This window comes from Puma concolor, chromosome B1 (genome assembly GCF_028749965.1).
Source record: "Puma concolor isolate L17-30 chromosome B1, mPumCon1.1.hap2, whole genome shotgun sequence".
Classification (NCBI taxonomy): Eukaryota; Metazoa; Chordata; class Mammalia; order Carnivora; family Felidae; genus Puma; species Puma concolor.
In genome coordinates, this window is record NC_141670.1 from 166234824 (window position 1) to 166258602 (window position 23779).

The 23779-nt window shown below is 39.8% G+C and overlaps 1 protein-coding gene and 1 long non-coding RNA gene across 9 annotated transcripts in view; one reads left to right on the forward strand and one right to left on the reverse strand.

Annotated features, from left to right (window-relative positions):
* The window catches only part of LOC147582008 (uncharacterized), a 32744-nt gene extending 30060 nt beyond the window's left edge, over positions 1 to 2684 (reverse strand). For 2 of the 3 annotated variants that reach the window (XR_015250476.1, XR_015250478.1), the window contains exon 1: positions 2508 to 2684. This is a non-coding gene — a long non-coding RNA (uncharacterized LOC147582008). The remainder of the gene's footprint in view (positions 1 to 2507) is intronic. The other variant, XR_015250477.1, reaches the window with a different exon arrangement.
* FRYL (FRY like transcription coactivator) overlaps positions 1 to 23779 on the forward strand; it is a 272920-nt gene that overhangs the window by 18861 nt on the left and 230280 nt on the right. For 4 of the 6 annotated variants that reach the window (XM_086705110.1, XM_086705108.1, XM_086705107.1 and 1 more), the window contains exon 2: positions 20651 to 20829. The exons of 1 other annotated variant lie outside the window; for it this stretch is intronic. Coding sequence is in view for 1 of the 5 variants with exons in the window: in XM_086705105.1 (XP_086561231.1) it covers positions 20651 to 20829 (179 nt within the window). In the remaining 4 variants the exon portion in view is untranslated. Of the gene's footprint in view, positions 1 to 19615; positions 20491 to 20650; positions 20830 to 23779 lie in introns of those variants that run through there. One more of the 6 variants, XM_086705109.1, reaches the window with a different exon arrangement.

Consider the following 23779-nt stretch of genomic DNA (forward strand, 5'->3'; position numbering starts at 1 on the left):
ATGACTCTTTATTCTTAAATGCTTTACTGCATATCATCTAAGGAAAGGACTTCCTCATGTGATCGTGGAACAGTGATTAAATTCAGGAAATTTAACATTTGTATTCGCTCAGAAGCAGATGCTGAGGCCAGGATTAGGATTGCACAAATCTAAAAAGAAGGAAGCAGTAGTGGGCAAGTGGAGTAGATTGTGGTGGCTTGTCTGCCGGCAGAAGGAGCAGACCTGGAGGCAGGATTGTCCATTAGAACCATTCTGTGTTGGGTAGAAATGGCTTGGCCTGTACCTTGCTTTCTCAGTTATGAGCTTGAGCTGTCCAGAGAACACCGAGATCTCTTGACAGCTGAAGCCAACCGTGATGAAGCTAACAGCATAACCATACTTCTCCGCCTGGTAGTGAGTTGTTTGGATGTGGGTGGTACCTCTCCATGTCCGCCATGATGCAATACTATCATCTAATACAGTCTACATTCAAATTCACCAGTTGCCCAATAACATCCATTATCACAGATTTCCTCCCTGTCCCATCTCTTTTCATCTTGGAAAATCTTTCAAGAAGCTCCCCAGATGATTTTCCTGTATGTCTCGTAGGTCGGAAACGAACAGCTTCTCTACAGTGGGACAGGAGCAGTTGCTCAGGCCAATTACTAGCAGAGGAGACTGGGATTTCCAGGCTTAGTTTAGATCTACAGGGACTTTGTCCCATGGGTCTGGGAGAGAGGCTACCTTCTCTAGTCCTGTGATTTTACCTGATAACCTTAAAAAGAAAGAGAAAAAACAACTAGGTTTTTTTAGCAAGCAGTAAGGGAGGAAAACTGGGTAAACAATCAGCATTTTGTGGGAATTTTCTGTTGCATAATTTTCTTTTTTTTATTGAGAAAAGAAACATATGCATTCCTGTCATTACACCAGCTTCTTAGTGATTGTATCTTTTGAATGGAGTCCACCCCTTTCTTCCTTTCATGGAGTTCACTAATTTTGTTTTAATAGGATGAATTATTGTCTATTTCTGCTGCACAGCTGCCATCCTGGGACGTCTTTTTCATTTCACTCTTGGATCATTTCCACTGTGTTCTCACATCTACTTTATTGGGTTTCATCCTTGTTGCTAGAGAATACCCTCAAGTAATGCCCTTACATGTCTGAAAGTGTCTTTTTTCTGCTTTCTTACTTGATGGATCATTTGAATATAAAAATCTAGGTCACAATTATTTCACTTTAGAAATTTCTGCGACCTTGCTCTCCTGCAGTTGAGAGTTTCTGATTTTAGTCAGAGTCTTCATTTTTGTTTTTTCCTCAAATCATTTAGAATCTTTTCTTGGTTGTTGTATAATTTCACAGGATTTGTCTACATGTTTTTTCATGGAACAGAAGGTAGGTCACTTCCTCTCACTTACCGAAGCCTGGCTCCCTGTCTTATTTTGTACCTGTTCTTTATTACTAATCTTTTATTCCGCGTGACTAATCTTTTATTCCACATTGATGTGGATGGTTCATCTAATACCTTTGACACACACTGTACCTATTCGTGTCTTTCCTTGCTAATAGAGGCCCAATTTTGTCCAGATATTTAGCGCCCATGAGTTTCATGGACTTTCCTCGCCTCCATTCCGAAGGTGGCAGTTTGTGAGTATGGCTCAGCCTAAAGCCCATTATGTTCCATTCTCCTTGCTCATGATTGGTTTCGGGATAGTGACACAGAAGTCTGCTGGAGTCTAGTTTCCTTTGGTATATGAAGGTACAGCCCTTCTCTTGGATGTTGTTATATGAGCTCATGATACTTGGAGCTGCTACAGCCATCTTGGGTCACAGAAGGGAAAAGTGAGTTGAGAATGACCCTCAACTCAAAATTGTCTAAAATTGAACTCCAGGTCTCCAGTTCTTCCCCTATCCCAATTTCCACTCCATCTTTCCAGTTGCTAAGGCCAAAATTTTTGGTGTCATCCCTAACTTTATTCTTTCACATCCCATGTTTTATTCATTAGAAGATCCTATGAGCTCCTCCTTCAAATTATCTTTACATTTTACTATTTGTTCCTACTTATACCACTGCCATCCTGGTCCATGCTACTGCTGTTTCTTGTATATTCTACTGCATTAGAACAGTGCCTACCCAGGGAATTTTAGTAGGGTTCAACCAGACCTGTGGCCTGTGGCAATCCGTATTTGACATCACATTCACTTATGAGGATATGGGACAGGAAACACAGCTTGTCAGCAGAGAAGGACCAGTGTTCTTTTTGGGAGGTCCTGGTGGCAGTGCTGAAAGAACAGCCAGGGGTGGCTCAGTCGGTAGAGCACCCGACTCTTGGTCTGGGGGTTGTGAGTTCAAGTCTACAGTGGGCCTAGAGTTTACTTTTAATGTTATTTTTTTAAAGAAGAAGGAAGAATAGCCAGAACTATTCTCTGTGCCCCCTCCTTCAGGTGGAGCTTAGGTGTGAATAATGAGGCTCCCACGAAGGGGGTATGTAGCCAACCTAAGAAGCTGCATGTTCCACAAAAGCCGTTACCTTGTATGACCACCCATGAGCAAGGTTTCTAGGATCCCCACGGGGTACAGGCTCGGTTACAGGAGTCACCACACTAGGAGAAGTCCAAAGTTACAGCCACTCTCCAGGTATTTTTAGTCCCTCTCAGACCCAAGCAATTTACCAATGGGTCATTTTTACCATAAGCCATGTTGCCTAGTAACACAGCTGACATTCTGTGGTTTCTGACATTCATGGTTTCCTGGGGAACAGAGCTAGACAGTTAACCGAATCCAAGAGCAATTTCTCATGCTGAAAGACCAGGGTTTTTCTAACACTTCAGTCACAAATAGCCTGCCACCGAGAGGTGCTCCCCTTCTGTGCTTCTCCCCTGTGCTCTTTGTCAGCACAATAGCCAGGGCGCTCCTGTAGCACGTTTGACCGTCCTGTTACTCTTGTGCAGATCCTGCAGTGGCTCCTACCTCACTTCGGGCGCATTTGTCTGTAGGCCATGCTTGAGTCAGTCTCTTCCTACCTTTCTGATCCTTTTTCCCTACTACTCCTGCCCTCACTCATCTGCTGTAATCTCCTTTTGTTCTCACTCTGATGTGCCAGGCATGTTTCTGCCTCAGGGCTTGGCTCTTCCCGAATACTCCTGATATTCACCTGGCTGCCTCTTGAATTCTTTGCTGAGATGTCACCTTTTCAATAAGCTGCATTCCATTGAAAAATTGCAACTCCTACCACGCCCAGTGCTTGAAGTTCCATGTTTGTTTTTTTTTATAGCTCTTTTCACCTTTTCATACTCCATAATTTCCTTTTTTTAAAAAAAAATTTTTTTTTTAATGTTTTTATTTATTTTTGAGACAGAGAGAGACAGAGCATGAGCAGGGGAGGGGCAGAGAGACAGGGAGACACAGAATCCGAAGCGGGCTCCAGGCTCTGAGCTGTCAGCACAGAGCCTGATGCGGGGCTCGAACTCCCAAACATGAGATCATAATCTGAGCTGACATCGAATGCTCAACCGACTGAGCCATCTAGGTGCCCCATCATTTACTTATTATATGTAGTTTATCATCTGCCACTGTTAGCAAGTAAATTACAAGAGGGCAACATCTTCATTGACATATTCCCAGCCACCTAGCACAGTGCCTAACACCTAGTTGATGCTTAGTATTTTTAAATAAGTGAGGACACCTTTACAGAGGGCTTACTGTGTGCTGAGTATTTTTTTAAAACAGAGTGAATAAAGTTTTAATATATGTGGAGGAGCACATAAATACAACATTCTTGTGAATACAAAAAAATTAGACACAGGGAATTTAAATTAAAAGCACTAAATAGTATAGGGTTGCCTGGGTGGCTCGGTTAAGTGATGGACTCCTGGTTTCAGCTAAGGTCATGATTTCGAGGTTCGTGAGCTCGAACCCCTCCTTGGGCCCCGTGCCTACAGAGAAAGATCCTGCCCGGGATTCTCTCTCTCTCTGCCCCTCCCCTGCTCATTCTCGCTCCCTCTCTCTCAAAATACTCCCCCCCCCCCCGCAAACACTAAAGAGCGTAAAGAATAACATTATGTTGTGACAAGAAGTGTAGGTTTTAAGGAAATGAGAATACAGATAATACTGTATATGCCAAATAACATAGACAGTAAACGTATCAAAATTTTTAGGAATGCAAGAAGATTTTAGTAAACATTTCTGAGGATTTAAGAGACCTGGTATGCAAAAAAGAAGGGAAACAAGAATTTGATAGTAAACAGTTGTTCTTTTTTGATTGCTTTAGAGTCATTACTGAAATTTGGTTCTTTGAAAATTCATGGAAGATTCACAATAAATCAATCAGACTTTTAGCTGCACTCCCCAAATCAATAAATATATATAAAAAAAGAGCCACCCAAGCTCTCCATCCCTTTTTTTTTTTTTTTTTTTTTTAATAAGCATGGAAACAGAGAGGTTAAGAAACTTACCTCGTGTCGCATAACTTCTAAGTGAATCCCCACAGGTAGTCTTTGGAGCCCGGGTTTTGACTGATCTATTACAGTTAAGCATCCTTCTGCATACACAATTTTTAACCTGCTTTTGGATTATTTGGTAAATTCCCCTTTGGATTAGAGGTTATGGACCTTTCATAACCTATATAGCCCAATTTTCCAGGGTCTTGTCAACCAGATGTGAATGTATCCTTAAAAACAAACAAAAAAATGGTGGTGGGGGTTTGTGTGCCCCGGCACCCAGTTGGTTAAGCACCAGACTCTTGATTTCGGGTCAGGTCATAATCTCATAGTTGTGAGATTGAGCCCTGTGGGCCCCCATGCTTGGGGTGAAGCCTGCGTGATTCTCTTTCTCTCTCTCTCTCTCTAGGGGTGCCTGGGTGGCTCAGCTGGTTAAGTGTCCGTCTCTCGATTTCAGCTCAGGTGGTGATCTCACAGTCTGTGAGCTGGAGCCCCTTGTGGGGCTCTGCGCTGACAGCAGGGAGTCTGCTTGGGATTCTCTCCACCCCTCCTCCTGCTTCACACGCATGCACTCAAACTCGCTCACTCTTTCAAATAAACTTAAAAAAAAAAAAAAAAGATTCTCTCTCTCTCTCTCTCTCTCTCTCTCTCTCTCTCTCGGCGTCTCCCCAACACTTGTGCTCACACGCTGTCTCTCTCTCTTTCTCTCTCAAAAACAAAACCAAAAAAGTTTTGGGGTGATTTAATTGACTTCCGGTTGTTGTCTTGTATCTAATAATGAACACTTCTGATGTTCCCTAGCACTTTTTAAGAAAAATTTTTTTTTTAATTTTTTCTTTTTTTTTTCAATGTTTATTTATTTTTGGGACAGAGAGAGACAGAGCATGAACGGGCGAGGCGCAGAGAGAGAGGGAGACACAGAATCGGAAACAGGCTCCAGGCTCTGAGCCATCAGCCCAGAGCCCGACGCGGGGCTCGAACTCACGGACCGCGAGATCGTGACCTGGCTGAAGTCAGACGCCTAACCGACTGTGCCACCCAGGCGCCCCTTAAGAAAATTTTTTTAATCTTTATTTATTTTTGAGAGAGAGACAGAGTGTGAGCAGGGGAGGAGCAGAGAGAGAGGGAGACACAGAATCTGAAGCCGGCTCCGGGCTCTGAGCTGGCAGCACAGAGCCCAATGTGGGGCTTGAACCCACAAACCACTAGTTCATGACCTGAGCCAAAGTCAGAGGCTTAACCGACGAGCCACCCAGGCACCCCTCCCTAGCCCTTTTCTAAATACTTGGGTGGCAATAAATTACTTTCTTTTTATGTCTGTGGAAAGGAGCTATGTACACAGGATGGAAGTCAGAGAAGGTTTCATAAATGAAGGTAGTAGAACCCTTAGTATTAAATAGTGGGTGAATGTCTTGATTTAACTTACACCTAAGAACTTGCCATTCTCAGTCTTATCTGGGTCATGCATGGCTCTCTTTGAGAATTTGACAGCTGTGGACCTCTCACTAGAAAAATGCTTATAAACACATACTTTGCATTTTTTTATGCCACTTAGTGTATTGTAAATTGATTTCCTTCACAGGCCATAGAAAACCAGTCTTTGCAGTGATTTCTGTCTCATTTTTGTATAACATTATTTGCGTGTTTGTGTAAAATTATTTGCTACATCCAGGAAAAAAAAAATCCAAATTTTTTGATGAAACAAACTTTATTTTCAACAGTTAATTTTTTTTTTTTTTTTTTTTTTTTTTTTTTTTTTTTTGAGCAAGCTTGAGTGTGAACAGGGGAGGGGTGAAGGGAGAGTGAGAGAGAATCTGAAGCAAGCTCTATACTCATCATGAAGCCTGATGCAGGGTTTGATCCCATGACCCTGGGATCATGACCTGAGCTGAAATCAAGAGTTGGACGCTCAACCGACTGAGCCATCCAGGCACCCCTTAAAAGTTAATTTTAATGGAAAGAGCAGTTTATGATAAGTTGAAATTCTGCCATTGTCTTTGATACAGCTACATGTATGTCATTTAAAAAAATTTCCAGACAATTTGACTTTTTTGTTTTAATGGCAACCAAAACTGAAAACCTGTTTTGTAAGATGTGTGGGAACGACTGGAATCAGAGCCTGATCAGATAAGGCAAGAGTTTCCCCCCGCCCCCCACTAACATTTTTTTTTAATCTTTGTCTTTTATAGACATTCTTTATAAAGCCTTTTGTTTTGTTTTGAGCAGTTTCAGATTCACAGCAAAATTGACAGTATAGAGATTTCCCATACACCCACTGCTCCTACTCATGTACACTGTCCCCCATCATCAGGACCCCCTCCCCCCTGACACCAGAGTGGTACGGTTGTTACAGTTGTTGAACCCACATTGTCACATCATAATTACCCAGAGTCCCCAGTTTGCATTAGGATTCAATTTTGGTGTCGTATATTCTATCGTTTGGATGAATGTATAATGATATGTATCCATTGTTATAATGTACAGAGTATTTTCATTGCCCTGAAACCCTTTCTGCTCTGCCTGTTCATTCCCCGTCCTTAACCCCTGGCAACCTGTCATCTTTTCACTTCCTCCATAGTTTTGCCTTTTCCAGAGTAACCAGTAATCGAAATCATTTACTGTGTAGCCTTCCAGATTTGCTTCTGTCCCTTAGCATTGTGTATTTAAGGCTCCTATATATCCTGGCTCGATGGCTCATTTCTTTTTAGCACTAAATGATGTTCCAGTTGTCTGGATAGACCACAATTTATCCGTTCATCTACTGAAGAACATCTTCGTGGCTTCCAAGTTTGGGCAATTATAAACATGCCTGTGTTCAACATCTGTGTGCAGGTTTTTGTGTGGGCATGTTTTCAAAGCCTGTAAATACCAGGGAGCACAACTGCAGGGTCATATGGTTAGAGTACGTTTAGTTTTCTAAGAAACCTCCAGACTGTCTTCCAAAGTGGTGGTTCCATTTTGTGTTCCCACCTGCAATGAGTTAAGAGTTCTTGTTCCTTCATGTCCCTCCCAGTATTTGTGGTTGTCAGTAGTTCTGAATTTTGGCCTTTCTAATAGATGTGGGGCAGCATCTCATTTTAATTTGCATTTCCCTGATGACATATGATGTGGGCGGCTTTTCATATGCTTATTTGCACTATGCATAGCTTCTTTGGTTGGGTGTCTGTTAAGGTCTTTGGCCCATTTTTTTAATCGAATTATTTTCCTATTCACTTGTAAGATTTCTTTGTGTATTTTGGATAACAATCTTTTATTAGGTGTTTTTGTTGTTTGTTTTTTTTCAAATATTTTTTTTTCCCAGTCTGTGGCTTGGGTTCTCATTCTCTTCACACTGTCTTTTGCATAGTAGGTTTTTCATTTTAATGAAGTCAGTTATCAAGTATTTCTTCCATGGATTGTGCCTTTGGTATTTGAAAAGTCATTGCCATACCCCAGGTCATCTTGGTTTTTGCTTTTTGTTATTTTCTAGTTTTATTGCTTTGCATTTCACATTCAGGTCCGTGATCTTTTTTTTTTTTTTTTTTAATATTTTTTACTGTTTTATTTATTCTTGAGAGAGAGAGACACAGCACAAGCGAGGGAGGGGCAGAGTGAGAAAGGGACACAGAATCTGAAGCAGACTCCAGGCTCCGAGCCGTCAGCACAGAGCCCTATGCAGGGCTCAAACCCACGAGCTGCAAGATCATAACCTGAGCCTAAGTCGGACACTCAACTGACTGAGCCACCCAGACGCCCCTCCATGATCTTTTTTGAGTTAATTTTTGTGAAAGGTGCAAGATCTGTGTCTGGATTCTTTTTTTTTTTTTTTTTTTTGCATGTGGATGTCCAGTTGTTTCAGTCCCATTTGTGTAAAAGGCCATAGTTGTACCACTGTATTGCTTTTGTTCTTTTGTCAAAGATCAGTTTGGCTGTGTTTATGTGGGTCTGTTTCTAGGTTCTCTGTTCTGTTCCATTGATCTGTTTGTCTGTTTTTCCCCCCAGTATGATACTGTCTTGATTATTATAGGTTTATTTTAAGTCTTGAAGTCAGATAGTGTCAGTCTTCCAACTTTGTTCTCCCTCAATATAATGTTGGCTATTCTGAGTCTTTTGCCTCTCCGTATAAACTTTAGAGTCCGTTTGTTGATATCTACAAAGTAACATACTGGGATTTTGATTGGGATTTCATTGGATACATAGATTAAATTGGGAAGAACTGACATCTTGACAATATTGAGTCTTCCTGTCCATGAACATGGACTGTCTCTCCATTTATTTTGTTCTGTGATTTTGTTCACGAGAATTTTGTAGTTTACCTCATATAGATCTTGTACATATTATGTTAAATTTATACCCAAGTATTTCATTTTTGGGGAGTGCTAGTGTAAATGGCATTGTTTTTAATTTCAAATTCTGCTTGTTCACTGCTGGTATATAGGAACACAATTGTCTTTTACATATTAACCTTGTATCCTTGAACCTTGTTATAATTGCTTATTAGTTACGGATGTGTGTGCGTGCATGTGTTCTTTTGGGTTTTCACCTTAGATGATCGTGTTATCTGCAAACAAAGACAGTTTTATTTTTTTCCTTCCCAATCTGTATTTCATTTCTTTTCTTGTCTTGTCTTATTGTATAGCTAGGACTTCAGTACAATGTTGAAAAGGAATGGTGAGAGTGGACATCTTGCCTTGTTCCTGATCTTATTGGGGAAACTTCTAGTTTTTCATCACACCATTAAGTATGATGTTAGCTATAGTTTTTTTGTGGATGATCTTTATCAAGCTGAGGAAGTTGCCCTCTATTCCTATTTTATTGAGAGTTTTTATTAGGACTCGGTACTGGATTTTGTCAAATGCTTTTCCTGCAACTGTTGATGTGGTCATGTGATTTTTCTTTTTTATCCTGTTAACGTGATGGATTACATTAATTGATACTCAAACGTTGGACCATATTTGCATGTTTGGGATAAATCCCACTTTGTCATAGCGTGTAATTCCTTTTATACATTACTGCTAATATTTTGTTGAGGATTTTTGCACTTCTGTTAATGAGTGATATTAGTCTGTATAGTTTTCTTCCCTTGTCTTTGGTTTTGGTAATGCTGGCCTCATGGGATAAGTTAGGAAGTATTCCCTCTGCTTCTAATCTCTGAAAGTTATTGTAGAGAATTGTTATAGTTTTTCCATAAATGCTTGGTAGAATTCACCAGTGAACACATTTGGGCCTGATGCTTTCAGTTTGGGAATACAAATTAAATTAATTATTGATTGAGTTTGAAAAATAGATATAAGGCCATTCAGATTATCTATTCAAAGAATTAGTCCATTTCATCTAGGTTATTAGATGTGTGGGCATATAGTTGTTCATAGTACTTTTTTATCTTTTAATGTTCATGGAATTTGTAATGATGTCCCTCTTTCATTTTTCATTAGTAATTTATATCCTCTCTCCTGTTTTTCTAAGTCAGCTTTTGGTTTCATTGATTTTTCTCTAATGATTTCATGTTTTCAGTTTCATTGATTTCTGCTTTAATTCTTATTATTTCTTTCCTTCTGCTTCCTTTGAATTCAATTTGCTCTTCTTTTTCTAGTTTCCTAAGGTGGAAACTTAGATTGTTGATTTTATTTCATTTTATTTTATTTTATTTTATTTTATTTTATTTTATTTTATTTTATTTTTTATTATTTCTTATTTTTTTAATGTTTATTTTTGAAGGAGAGAGAGACAGAGCATGAGCCGGGCAGTGGCAGAGAGAGAGGGAGACACAGAATCCGAAGCAGGCTCCATCTAGCCTCTGAGCTGTCAGCACAGAGCCCGCCGTGGGGCTCAAACTCACAAACTGAAATCGTGACCTGAGCCAAAGTTGGACGCTTAACCGACTGAGCCACTGGGCGCCCCTAGATTGTTGATTTTAGATCTTCTTTTCTAATATATATATTTACTACTACAAATTTCCATTTAAGCACTGCTTTTGCTGCATCCCACAAATTTTAAGTATTTTTCACTCAGTTCAAAATATTTTAAAATTTCTTCTGAGATTTCTTTTTTGATCATGTATTATTTAAAAATATGTTCTTAAATCTCCAAATACTTTGTGATTTGCCAGTTATCCTTCTGTCATTGACTTTTAGTTTAATTTCACTGTGAACTGAGAGTAGGCATTGTAGGATTTCTGTTCTTTTAAGTTTCTTAAGTTGTATTCTGTGGGCCAGAATGTAGTCTATTTTGGTGAATGTTCCATGTGAGCTTGAGAAGAGTGTTATTCTGCTCTTGCTGAATGAAGTGGTCTAGGGATGTCAATTATACCCAGCTGATTGATGGTGTTGTAGAGTTCAACTATGTCCTTATTGATTTTCTGCCTGTTAAATCTGTTCATTTCTGAAAGGAGTGTTGATATCTTCAACTATAATAGTAGATTCATTTATTTCTCCTTGCAGTTTTATCAGTTTTTGCCTCATGTATTTTGATGTTCGTTAGACATATACACATTGAAGATTGTTAGGTTTTGGAGCATTGACCCTTTTGTCATTACGTAGTCGTCCCCTTTATCCTTGATAACTTTCCTTGCTTTTAAATCTGCTCTGTATGAAAGTAATATAGCTATTCCATTGTTCTTTTTATTAGTGTTTAGCATGGCATATCTTTCTCCATGCAGTTACTTTAATCCATATGTGTCTTTATATTTAAAGTGAGTTTCTTGGGGCGCCTGGGTGGCGCAGTCGGTTAAGCGTCTGACTTCAGCCAGGTCACGATCTCGCGGTCCGTGAGTTCGAGCCCCGCGTCAGGCTCTGGGCTGATGGCTCAGAGCCTGGAGCCTGTTTCCGATTCTGTGTCTCCCTCTCTCTCTGACCCTCCCCCGTTCATGCTCTGTCTCTCTCTGTCCCAAAAATAAGTAAACGTTGAAAAAAAAAAAATTTAAAGTGAGTTTCTTGTAGGCAATCTGCCTTGTTGTTTGCTCTTTTGAGCCAGTCTCTTTCTTTTAATTGGTGCATTTAGACAATTGATGTTCAAATTGATTATTTCTGTTGTTGGATTAATAACTATCATATTTGTTACTGTTTCTGACTGTGACCTTGTTCTGCGTTCTCTGTTTTGTATTCTAATCTTTTTCTGCCTTTTATGGTTTTAAGTTGAGCATTTTATATAATTATGTTTTCTGTCCTTTCTTAGCATTTTTTTTTATGTTTGTTTATTTTTGAGAGAGGGAGACAGACCATGAGCAGGGGAGGGGAGGAGAGCGAGAGGGAGACACAGAATCCAAAGCAGTCTCCAGTCTCTGGGCCATGAGCACAGAGCCTGACGTGGGGCTCGAACCCATGAACCATGAGATCATGACCTGCGCTAAAGTTGGACGCTTAACCGACTGAGCCACCCAGGCGCCCCTCCTTTCTTATCATATTAATTGTACTTTAAAAAATTGTTTTTAGTAATTGCCCTAGAGTTTGCAATGTACATTTACAACTAATCTAAATCCACTTTCAAATAATGCTATACTGTTTCCTCTCACCCTTTCCTTGTATCATTGCTATTTTTCATTTCATTTACATAAGCATACGTAATTGAACACATTGTTGCTAGTGCTTTGAACAAACTGTTGTTAGCTCAATTAAGAATAAGGAGAAGTTTTAATTTTACCTTCGTTACCCCTTCCCTGATGCTTCTCCTTTCTTTATGTACATGAACAGGTCCGCTAGCAACAAATTACCTTGGTTTTTGTTTGAGAAAGTCTTTATTTCTCCATCATTTCTAAAGGATGATTTTGCAGGGTACAGAATTCTAGGTGGTTTTTTTCCTGTCAACATTTTGAATATTTCACTTCACTCTCTTTTTGCATGCATGGTTTCTGAGAAATTGGATGTAATCCTTATCTTTGCTCCTTCGTTAGGTAGGGTGTTTACCTTGTCTGGCTTCTTTCAGGACTTTTTATTTTGGATTTTCTGTAGTTTGAGTGTGATATGCTTGGTTGTAGTTCTTTAGTACGTATCCTGCTTGGTGGTCCCTGAGCTTCCTTGATCTGTAGTTTGGTATCTGACGTGAATTCGAAAAAATTCTCAGGCATTATTGTTTCAAATATTTCTTCTGTTCCTTTCTTTCTTCTTCTATTATTCCTGTTATGTATATGTGCCATCTTTTGTAGTTGTCCTGCAGTTCTAGGATATTCTATTCTTTTTTTTTTTCCCAGTCTTTTTTGTTTCTTTTTCAAATTGATTCAACTAATTCTTTTTTTTTAACTTAAAAAATGTTTTATTCACTTTTGAGCAGGGGAGGGGCAGAGAGAGAGGGGGACAGAGGATCTGAAGTGGGCTTGCGCTGATAGCAGTGAGCTCAATGTGGGGCTGGAACTCACAAACTGTGAGATCATGACTGGAGCTGAAGTTGGATGCTTAACTGACTGTGCCACTCAGGTGCCCCCAGTCTTTTTTCTTTTTTCTTTTTAGTTTTCTAATCTATTTTTTTGGGGGGGGTGGGGAGTTTCTATTGAGCTGTCTTCAAGTTCAGAGATTCTTTCCTCAGCCAAGTTCAGGCTACTAATAAACCAATTAAAGGCATTCTTCGTTTCTGTTAGTGTTTTTGATCTCTAGTTGTTTCGTTTGGTTCTTAGAATTTCCATCTCTCTGCTTACATTGACCCTTTCTTTTTGCATGCTGTCTAATTTATCCATTAGAGCCCTGAAAATATATAAATCATAATTGTTTTGAATTGCCGGCCTGATAATTCCAACATTCCTGCCATATCCCAGTCTGATTCTGGTGTTTACTCTGTCTCTTCGAACCGTGTGTGTGTGTGTGTGTGTGTGTGTGTGTGTGTGTGTGTGTGTTTTCTTTTAGTATGCATTGTAATTTTTTTCTTCAGAGCTGGACATGATGTACTGATTTTGAGTAAATGGCTGTAAATAGACCTCCAGTAATGTGGTAAGGTGGGGGGAGAGAAGTGTTCTTTGGTTCTATGATGAGGTGTCAGTGTGTTAGTGAGCCTGTGCCTCTGGACTGTGAATTTCACAAGTGCTTCTCAGTTCTCCCTTTACCCCCTTAGGTAGGAAAGGATGGCTAGAGTGGGCTGGCGTTGGGTATTTCCTTTTCCCCAGGTCAGTTAGGCTTTGGTTAAATAGTTTCTCCTAAAGACTGACCTTGTTAAGAAGAACAGAATGCTTTGGAATATTCTTACCCCCCCCCCCCCCCCCCCCCCCCCCCCCACTGAGAAGCATGAAGGGATTTTTCTCTGATATTCATTATGAGAACCAGGTCTAGCTCTTGGAGATAAAACTCATAAATAAAAGTGTAGAATTTCTCCTATGACTGGGTCTTCCTGGAGTTTTTAATCTCTCAAAGTTGTCCACACTGAACCTCCAGCAAATTGTCAGTTAAAGTTCAGGTTTTCTTACCCTGGCACTGATTTCCATGGAGGTTTCTGTTCCATAAGTTGTGACTCTGTATTTGTCTGTTTCTTCAATTCTGGGAATTCTGATTTGCCCTATGACCTCACTGTTCTCCTGCATCTAAGAAGAGTTATTGTTTTTTCAGTTCATCTTTTTACTTTCTGTTAGGATGAAGTAGTGACTTCTAGAAGAATGATGGTATTATTACTAAGGTACAATGTTGGGGGCAGGTGAAGATTTAAGGAGATGTATGAAGAGTTGAGTTTGAGATCCTATTTGATGTCCAAATGGATGGTTGGATTTTTGAGCTTAGTGCTCAGGAGAGAGAGTGGGGTTAGAGACACCGTCCATATGCTGGCAATCCCAAATTTGAATTTAAGGCCTTGAGACTGGATAAGGTCACTTAGAGGTAAATGCCAGTGGACAAGAAGGCCAACAACTGACCTTGGGCTCTTCAATGTTCTGAGCTGGGAAAGAGGTGGAGGAAGACCATCTCATAGGAGGAGGAAGAAAACCAGGAGTGTGGCATTTTGCAGTCCAGGCGAAGACAGTCTTTCAAAAAGGAGGGAGGGAAGTGCTGCTGTGGAGTCAACTGAGATGAGGCCTGATATTGACCGTTAGATTTCATGAGGCATGGAGGTCATTAGTGACATCAACAAACAGTCCTGTGGACTGGAAGGTAGAAAGCCTTGCAACGGATAGATGAGAAAAGAGGGTGAAGAGAAGCTAGTAAAATACTGTACAGAGACAACTGTGTGGGAGACTTTTACTACAACAGGGAGCAGAGAGATGCTCTAGTCATGGACAGGGGTTTTGTGGTCAAGGAAGGTAGACGTTCTGATCATCAATTCCAGATGTGTGTGTATGTATGCATGGCTTTTCCCACACCACCAGGCAATTCTCAGACACCTGCTGTGTGGCCTACAATTCAACTCAGTTCCGACACTACTTGGACATATCAGCAGATCCTACAGTTGAAGGACCGAGTCCTACAACACCACGGCCCCATGTCCACTCCCGCCCCCACAGACACACTTCAGACACCAGTCCACGTTGTCAACCTGGGTTTCTGACCTATTGGCTGTAGGTTAGAGGTTCCAGAAAATTCCTCCTCGGGTTCAATTCATTTGCTGGAGTGGCTCACAGAACTTGAAGAAACATTTTATTTATTAGATTACTAGTTTATTATAAAAGGATACAGAGCTGGGACAGCCAGGTGGGAGAGCTGCACAGGGCAAGATATGGGGAGAGGGCCCAGACCTTCCCTGCCCTCATAGTGTGCCACCGTCCCCTTGTCTGCACATATGCAACCCGGAAGCTCTCCAGACAGACCTCATCCTTTTGTGTGTTCATGGAGGTTTCATGACACAGGCACGTTGATTATATCTTTGGCCATTGGCGATGGATTCATTCTCCAGTCTCCCCCCTGACGCCAGGTGAAGGGCAAGGTGACACTGAAAGTTCCAGCCCTCTAATCATATGGTTGCTTCTCCTGGCAATTAGTTCGGATCCTTAGGTGTGGCCCCCAAGTCACCTCATTAACAACAAAAGACATCTTTAAGTCTCTCATCACTTAGGAAATTCTAAGGGTTTTAGGAGTCCTATACCAGAAATGGGATGAAGACCAAATATGTATTTCTTAGTATAAATCACAGTATCATGGGAGGCCTCTTTTTTTTTTCTTCCCTTAAGGTAGGGATCATATAATATGTTTGTATGCTGATGGGCATGGTCCTTTGGGAATGTAGAAAAAAGATGTAGATTTTTGTCACCTTGAAACCGATATTCTCAGTTTTTTAAAAAATATTTTTTCTTTTTCTTTTTTGAGAGAGAGAGAAACAGAGCGTGAGTGGGGGAGGGGGAGGGAGAGAGGGAGACACGGAATCTAAAGCCAGCACAGAGCCCGACGTGGGGCTCGAACTCACCAACTGTGAGATCATGACCTGAACCGAAGTTGGTTCCTTAACCAACTAAGCCACCCAGGTGCCCCAATTTTCAAATATTTTTGATAACTTTCATTTATTTATTTGAGGGAGAGCTGGAGCTCAAGCATGAACCGGGGAGGGGCAGAGAGCGAGGGAGAGAGAGAGAGAGAGAGAGAGAAAATCCCCAGCAGGCTCCACATTCTCAGCATAGATCCGGGCTCCCTGATACTCTCAGTTTAAAATTTTTTTTTTTTTTCAACGTTTATTTATTTTTGGGACAGAGAGAGACAGAGCATGAACGGGGGAGGGGCAGAGAGAGAGGGAGACACAGAATCGGAAACAGGCTCCAGGCTCTGAGCCATCAGCCCAGAGCCTGACGCGGGGCTCGAACTCACGGACCGCGAGATCGTGACCTGGCTGAAGTCGGACGCTTAACCGACTGCGCCACCCAGGCGCCCCTCTCAGTTTTAAAAAGTAGCTTGGAGATGGTTGGTGTTGGGTTGGAAGTTTTCTCCACCCTGCCCTCTTTGTAATTTTCTTTTCTTTTTCTCTTTTTGGCTTGCTTAATTTCATTGTGTATCTTGATAGATTTTTATCTTTCACATTTCTGGTAAATGGTGATTATTAGGAAGTTGAACCAATTGTGTATAAAAAAAAAATGTAAAAGACATTTAGCGGGAATGTGTTTCCTAAGACCCATTGTTTACCACAAAAAGGAAACCACTGACTTATTATATCAGCGAAGATAAAATTATTTTGTGAACACAGTACTTCTCTTATGAGTAAGAGTGCTCATATTGTGCTCAAAAGAAATTATTTTCTGCAAACAATAAATTAGTGGGAATTGTAGACTTTGTTATAAGTGGGGATTTATTTAGTCAGAGTCCTTAAAAATCAGATTTTGCCTCATAACATTTTATTCTAATTGTGGATGTACTTGCTGTAATTTAAATTATGAAAAAATAATTTAAGCAAGTTAAATGTTAGGTATTTAATTCATAATGTCTTGAAATGTAATAAAAGTCGTAACTAATTTGAGGGAGAAAATATAGCAATACAGGATGGTGGGAATATTTACTTTCATTCTGAAGCAGAAGGAAATCAAATTACTGTAAATATAGCTAATATTATAGGGAGAATATATTTAAGGTGTAAGTAGACTATCACAACCTTGTGATATCGCCCTTTCTATTGTAAACTCATGCTTAGTAGAAAAGTCCTCAGGTGAAGTTTGATGGAAACAATAAAACTTACAGAACATAAGAATGTTCTAACAGATTTGGGCTCACTGGAAAACAAGCCTGCTTGGACTTTTCATTTGGAATTTTATCCTCTACCCTGGCCTTCCAATGCCTTCCACCTCCCCTCCCTGCTGGGGGTAAAAATCTCTAAATATCCTTGGCAGTAATAAAGTCTCCTAATTTCTGAGTATCTAAAGAAATGTGCCTATGGGGGCACCTGGGTGGCTCAGCCGGTTGAACATTTGACTTTGGCTAAGGTCATGATCTCACCGTTTGTGGGTTCGAGCCCCGCATCGGGCTCTGTGCTGACAGCTTAGAGCCTGGAGCCTGCTTCGGATTCTGTGTCTCCCCCTCTCTCTCTGCCCCTCCCATGCGCATGCTCTCTCTCTCTCTGTCAATAATAAATAAATGTTAAGTAAATAAATAGCCCCTTTATGTATTTGCTTCATTACCATATTCTCCACCAGAGTATAAACTCAGTTGGTGGCTCAGTCAGTTAAGCATCCAACTTCAGCTCAGGTCATGATCTCGGAGTTCGTGGGTTTGAGCCCCGTGTTGGGTTCTGTGCTGACAGCTCAGAGCCTGGAGCCTGCTTCGGAATCTGTGTCTCCCTCTCTCTCTGCCCCTCTCCTGCTCGTGCTCTGTCACTTGGGCTCTCAAAAATAAACATTAAAAAAAAAAAAAAAAGTGTACCTATGGACAAACATCTCAGAAAAGCCAGAGATTGTAAGATGCTTAGTTAAACTATGTTGTATAATATACACAACTTTGTTATATAAATGTGACCCTTCGACTAAAGTAGTGATTTTCAGTGTTTTTGGTCTACGCATAATTGGCACATAAGGAGATAAATAAATGGATATATGTCAGGTAAGAACAAAATGGAAATAGGAAAGTAGCATAGGAGGCCTACCTAATACCGCATGGTCCCCTGGGCCCCCTTTTTGTCATTTACCAGTCGGGAATGATAATAACACTACCTCCTCAGAGTTGTATGGAGCAGAATGCCTGGTATCAGACTGGATTATCTGGTACCTGTTATTCTTCTTTTTCCTTCCTTTCTGTAATTTGAGTCTTCTAAATCTCTAGGGTATAGAGTATGTTTAAACCATGAGTTTAAACTAGAATCTGTTTAAACCATGTCCTTTCTGTGGTTTTGAAGTTCTTAATGAAAAATGATAACACTCATGAACCTTGAGCACATCATGCTTAGTAAAATAAGCCAGTCACAAAGAACAAATCCTGTGTGGTTCCGCTTGCGTGAGGTTCCCAGAGCAGTCAGACTCCTTGATAGAGAAAGGAGAAAGGAGAATGCTTGTTACCAGGGGCTGGGCGGGGAGGGTGGGGGTAGGCGGGAGAATGGGGAGTTAGTGTTTAATGGGCACAAAGTTTCAGTTTTGCAAGATAGAAGGAGTTCTGGAGATGGGTGGTGGTGCTGTTTGCAAATAGTGTGAATGTACTTAATGCTGCTGACTGCACACTTAATGATTAAGATGGTAAATTATATGTTATGTGTATTTCGCCACAATTTAAAAAAGATAATGAAACTATTGTCTTTTGGTAAGGCTTGCCCTCTTTCCCTATTTTTGGTGGATATTACTGAATAAAGTGAATCAAATTGTCCCCCCCTTTTTATTGAGGTATAACTGACATGTACCCCTGTATACATTTAAGGTATACATCATAATGACTTATGACATATATTGTAAAATGATTACGAATCAAGTTGGCTCTTGATTAAATAAAGAAATAATGGGTTGCTGCTCTTACATCATGAATCTGTATGAGATTCCCCGTAATTGAAACCTGTTGATGATCAGAAATTCTCATCATCATGACTTTCAAAGGTGTCAAACCTTAAACTGTTACTTCTAGAGCCAAGAGTGTAGTATGGCTGGAAAACACAATTTTTTAATTTTGTATGTCAATTTAAAAAATATTTATTGGTTACTTTGTTGAGTGAATAGCAGTAACATTTGTTGAGTGATATATGTTGGCTCTTCTTAGTTTATACTTCATACTTACAATACTTGCAGTACCCTTTATAGTCTTTGTAAACTAGTTCTTGAAGGTGTGAGAGTTGAGAAATCCAGTGCTCTGGTCGGATAAGTGATTTTTTGCTTTAAAAATGATTTTAGAGGAATTTCAGTGCATGGAAACAAAGGGTGGGCATTCCAGATGGAAAAAAGATGTGGGTGTAGGAATGGGATATGTTTGCACGGAGCAGAGTTCAGCTTGTCTGTAGTCTAGAGAATATTAGGAAGATGTGCTCGTAGTTTATTCTCTGCCATTAGGATCTTGACTTTGAGGCTAATTAATTTCTGAACTTTATTCTGTAGGAATTAGGAGTACCACTGTACTACCAAACCAGAGAATTTTGTGATCCTAGTTGTGCACTTGGCAGCAATCTGAGGTTCATTGGAGTAGTGAGAGAGGGGAGGTCAGATACAAGTTAGAATGGGCACTTAAAATTCTTTCAAAGTCATTAGGAAGAGTATTTTAGTATTTAGTATTGGGTCAGAGTGCAAGTGACTGGAAACTGAGAGAAACAGTATACCCATTAGTCATTCCCCATCTTCCTCTCCCCCGCAGCCCTTCAACCACTAATCTGTTTTTTCTGTATGTAGATTTGTCTATTCTAGGCATTTCATATAAATAGAATCATGTAATATGTGGCCTTTTGTGACTAGCTTCTTTGACTTTGCATAGTTTTTAGGATTCATCTATGCTGTAGCATGTATCATTACTTCATTCCTTTTTGTGGCAGAAATATTCCATTGGATGGGATCTATCACATTTTATTTATCCGTTCATCAGTTGATGACCATTGTCTTTTTTTTTCTTTAAATATGATACATAAAATACAAGCCCACCCTTTTTTATCATTATATTCAAGGAACATAAATTTACTCTGTCAAATTGCTATAAAAGTGGATGACCATTGTCTTGTTTCTGCCTTTTGGTTATTACAAATAACACTACTGTGAACACTTACGTTTTTATTTTTGCATGGATGTATTTTATCACTTGTTATATACCCAGGAGTCGAATTGCTAGATCATGTGTAACTTGGGTTGTTTTCAGCGTTTCACTTTTACAAACAATCTCACAACAATCTTGCTGTATACTTTATGAGTGTACAAGTACGTGTGTAGGAGAATGTCCCAGAAAGAGGATTGTTGGGTCAAAGGATAAATTCATTCCTAACTTTGTAGATATTGACACCACCACCAGGAACAGAGGGTGCTTATTTGTTGGGGTACTTTGGGGGTACCTTTTGAAATAAAGGCCGTTCTGGGGTCATTACCCCAAGTCCTATAAGGTATATATCCTCAAGTACTGTGGAAGCACTCCTTTGATGATCCCCCTTGTTTCATTAAGAAACAGGTAATTGTGTTTAGATGGTAGGGAAATTTATAATGTATTTGACAAAGAAGTTATGGGTGGCAAAGAAATCTTTAATTTAGAGCCTTTGGAAGACTAATTCTCATTTTCTTGTTTTCTTTCTCCAGATAGATTCTTTCCCTATGTAGTTAAGATACTTATATAAGTAAGTTCTTCTTGTGCAGGTTCTCAGTTATAAACACTTAGCTTCAGTAATGATATTTGTTCTATAAAAACCAGTAAAATGGGACACCTTTTGTTTTAAACATGGGTGCTACTAATAACCAGCCCGAGTATTTTCCTTTTCTCTATTTTTTATCTTCCAGCCTTGAACATTCCATATTCTGCTTTGTACATGGTGAATCACTACGGCTTTGCACTACTGTGCCCACTTGCGTGCCTATAAAGTACAACAAGCTCCAGGTTGAAAAAGCTTCTAGATGGATCCTTTCCAAAATTGGTGTCTTTTCTACAAACTCTGTGCCTCAACAACCCTTTCTAAGTGGTAAGGATACGTACTTTTTTTTAAAAGAATAATAGAAGTTTGTAAAAATAATTTTTTGTGTGGATTGCCTTCCCCTCTATGATGCCTTCTCTTCTTATAATACCTGCCTTTTTTTTTTTTTTTTTTTTTTTTTTTTTTTTTTTTGCTAACTTAAAAAAAATCACGTCTAAAAACAGCAGTAACATCAGGTTTTTGGAGGCTCAGAACATTCCTTCCATGAGATTCTAGGTCCAGGATTATATGTAACATTTATAGAGAATACATTAAAAATACGTAAATGTGTGTGAAGTCTTTACTCCGTGCATTCTCCATAATCCCTTATTGTAAGACTGAGGTAGTTTATCCTGTTACGGTCTTTTCCTGTCAGTTTAGGTGCTTTGAGTCCATCCGGTCAAGAACATCGTCTTACTTCCCATTGATGTGTACATTATGTAATGACACATTTTTGGAGATGATAAGAGGAGAGTGACGTCAACTCTTTTTTTTTTTTCCCCCCGGGCACTATGTGTGCCTTTTCGCGTTCTAACATTTTTTGGAAGCATGGATGCTAGTTAGCCGACATGTTTTTTGAACACCTCTGAGATTTCCTCAGTGCCTTTTTGTTGGGGGGCAGAGGAGTAAAAGTGAGCAGAACCAGTTGTTGATATGGGGGACCTTTGAAAGAAAATCATTGAACTAGGCTCACTTTGAGTGTCAGGCGACAAATATTTATCAAATGCCTGCTATCGAAGCATGAAAGTATATAATGGCGTTTAGTGTTGTAGAGAAGTCAGTCACCAAATGGAAACCATGGCATTAAATGAGGATGCAAGGTCAAGAGGGTGAGTGAAGAATGGGGTACATTTTAGCCCTAGTTCTGATCATTAATTGTATGGTGTTCTTATTTTTTTTATTTATTTTTTTTTTTATTTAAAAAAAAAATTTTTTTTTTCAACGTTTATTTATTTTTGGGACAGAGAGAGACAGAGCATGAACGGGGGAGGGGCAGAGAGAGAGGGAGACACAGAATCGGAAACAGGCTCCAGGCTCCGAGCCATCAGCCCAGAGCCTGACGCGGGGCTCGAACTCATGGACCGCGAGATCGTGACCTGGCTGAAGTCGGACGCTTAACTGACTGCGCCACCCAGGCGCCCCTGTATGGTGTTCTTGAGTGCAGGTTAATTAGCCTTAGTAGACCTCAGTTTTCTCATCTATGAAATGAGCGAAATAAACTAAATGTTTTTTCAGGTTTTTTGGTATTTTCATACATCTAACACTTTATGATCATAATGAACAAATTGGTAGATTTTTTGGTTTTTTGAGGATACCTTTCTTCTGTAACCTATTTGATAGATTTTTAGACTATGTTCTTGGAAGTGTGGGGTTACAATAACGCCTTCACTAACACAACATTTTTCAGTTAATCATTTTGTTTGGAAGTTGAGGTCTTTCATTCTTTCTCTCCACATTTTTTATCCTTCTCTTCTATTGACCTCTAGAATTTTCCTTTATTTGACTCTGATGTTGTCTCTTTTATCATGTTGGTGGCTCTCATCCTGCTTCCTTGATACTTCTAGCATCCATCATTTTCATCTTACTGATTTTCCAATATCACTACGTCTTAGACCAGAGCTCCCAATCCTGGGACCTTTACACATACAGTTACCTGTTGAAATAAGCTTGGGAGAAGGGTGTGATTCTTTGGCAGGGAGCTGAAACCGATTAGTTACCCAGCATTCGTTCATCAGGACTGGAATCCAAAAGTTCTGCCTGCTGCGCACACCCCATCACTTCGTACCTTAGACCTCACCATCGCCTGGAAGACTTCTTATTTCTGAGGCTTTGGCAAGCTTCCTGTCATGATCATAACCCTCTGTCACATCCCACTTCTTAAATCTGTTTTTAGTATTAATTTTGACTTGTAGTTTCTTGGCATTTGTTTTTGTTTTTGTTTTGTTTTCTTTAACCAGGTGGACTGTTTCCTAGCCTCATTAGCTTTCCACTTACCCAAACTCCACGATCATTCTTACATCTTATGGTCTCTTGCCTTTTTAAAACTCTGAGGAACACGTCTTAATTAGTTCTCAAACCTAAGTTCGTTGGCCATATATATCCTTTTTCTAGGTGCTTGAAATAGTTGGAAAAGGGCACATAACTCAGTTTGTAAAAGTCATTTGCTTGATCTCTGAACGGGTTCTTTTCAAAGTTGGCTTCTTACCCTTCTTTTGAAAGATCCCACACCTTGTCACGGTCCAGTTGCCTTTTTGGGGTGATCTAGCATACTTCCTGACCTTTTTCCATCAGATTTTTTTCTGTGTCTGAATAAGAAAGATTTTGCCTTATTTTTAATTTTTATTATGGAAAAAAAATTTTAACTTGTACAAAGTAAACAGGCTAGTGTAATGAACCCCTTTGTATTCATCACATCATTATCAAATCATGGCCAAATCGTTTGTTTCTCTTCCATGGACTTCTTTCCCACTCTGTATTATTTTAAAGCAAATCCTATACATCATATAATTTGTTTATATTCCAGTATGTATTCTTAAAGTAGATCTTCTTTTAAAAAATACAACCACAATACCATTACCATCTTTAAAAAAAATAAAAAAAAACAGCAACAATCCCAACGTAATAAAATGTGCAGTTCGTGGTAATTTTGATTATTTCATACATTTCCAAAGCAGTTGAGCTGTTTGAATCAGGATCTAGATAAGCCCTCCCTTCATTGCAATTAGTTGATTTTTCTCCTAAGTTCCCCCTGCCTTGTGTCCTTAAAATTTTTGTTGAGCAAATTGGGTCTTTGGGCCGTAGATGTGGATGTTCCTGATTACGTTCCTGTGAAGTGATTAAATGTACTCATCTGTCGGTGTGCGTGGCTGGCTTAGTCTGTGGAGCATGCAACTCTTGATCTTGGGGTTGTGAGTTCAAGCCCCGCGTTAGGTGTAGAGGTTACTTAAAAATGCAGTCT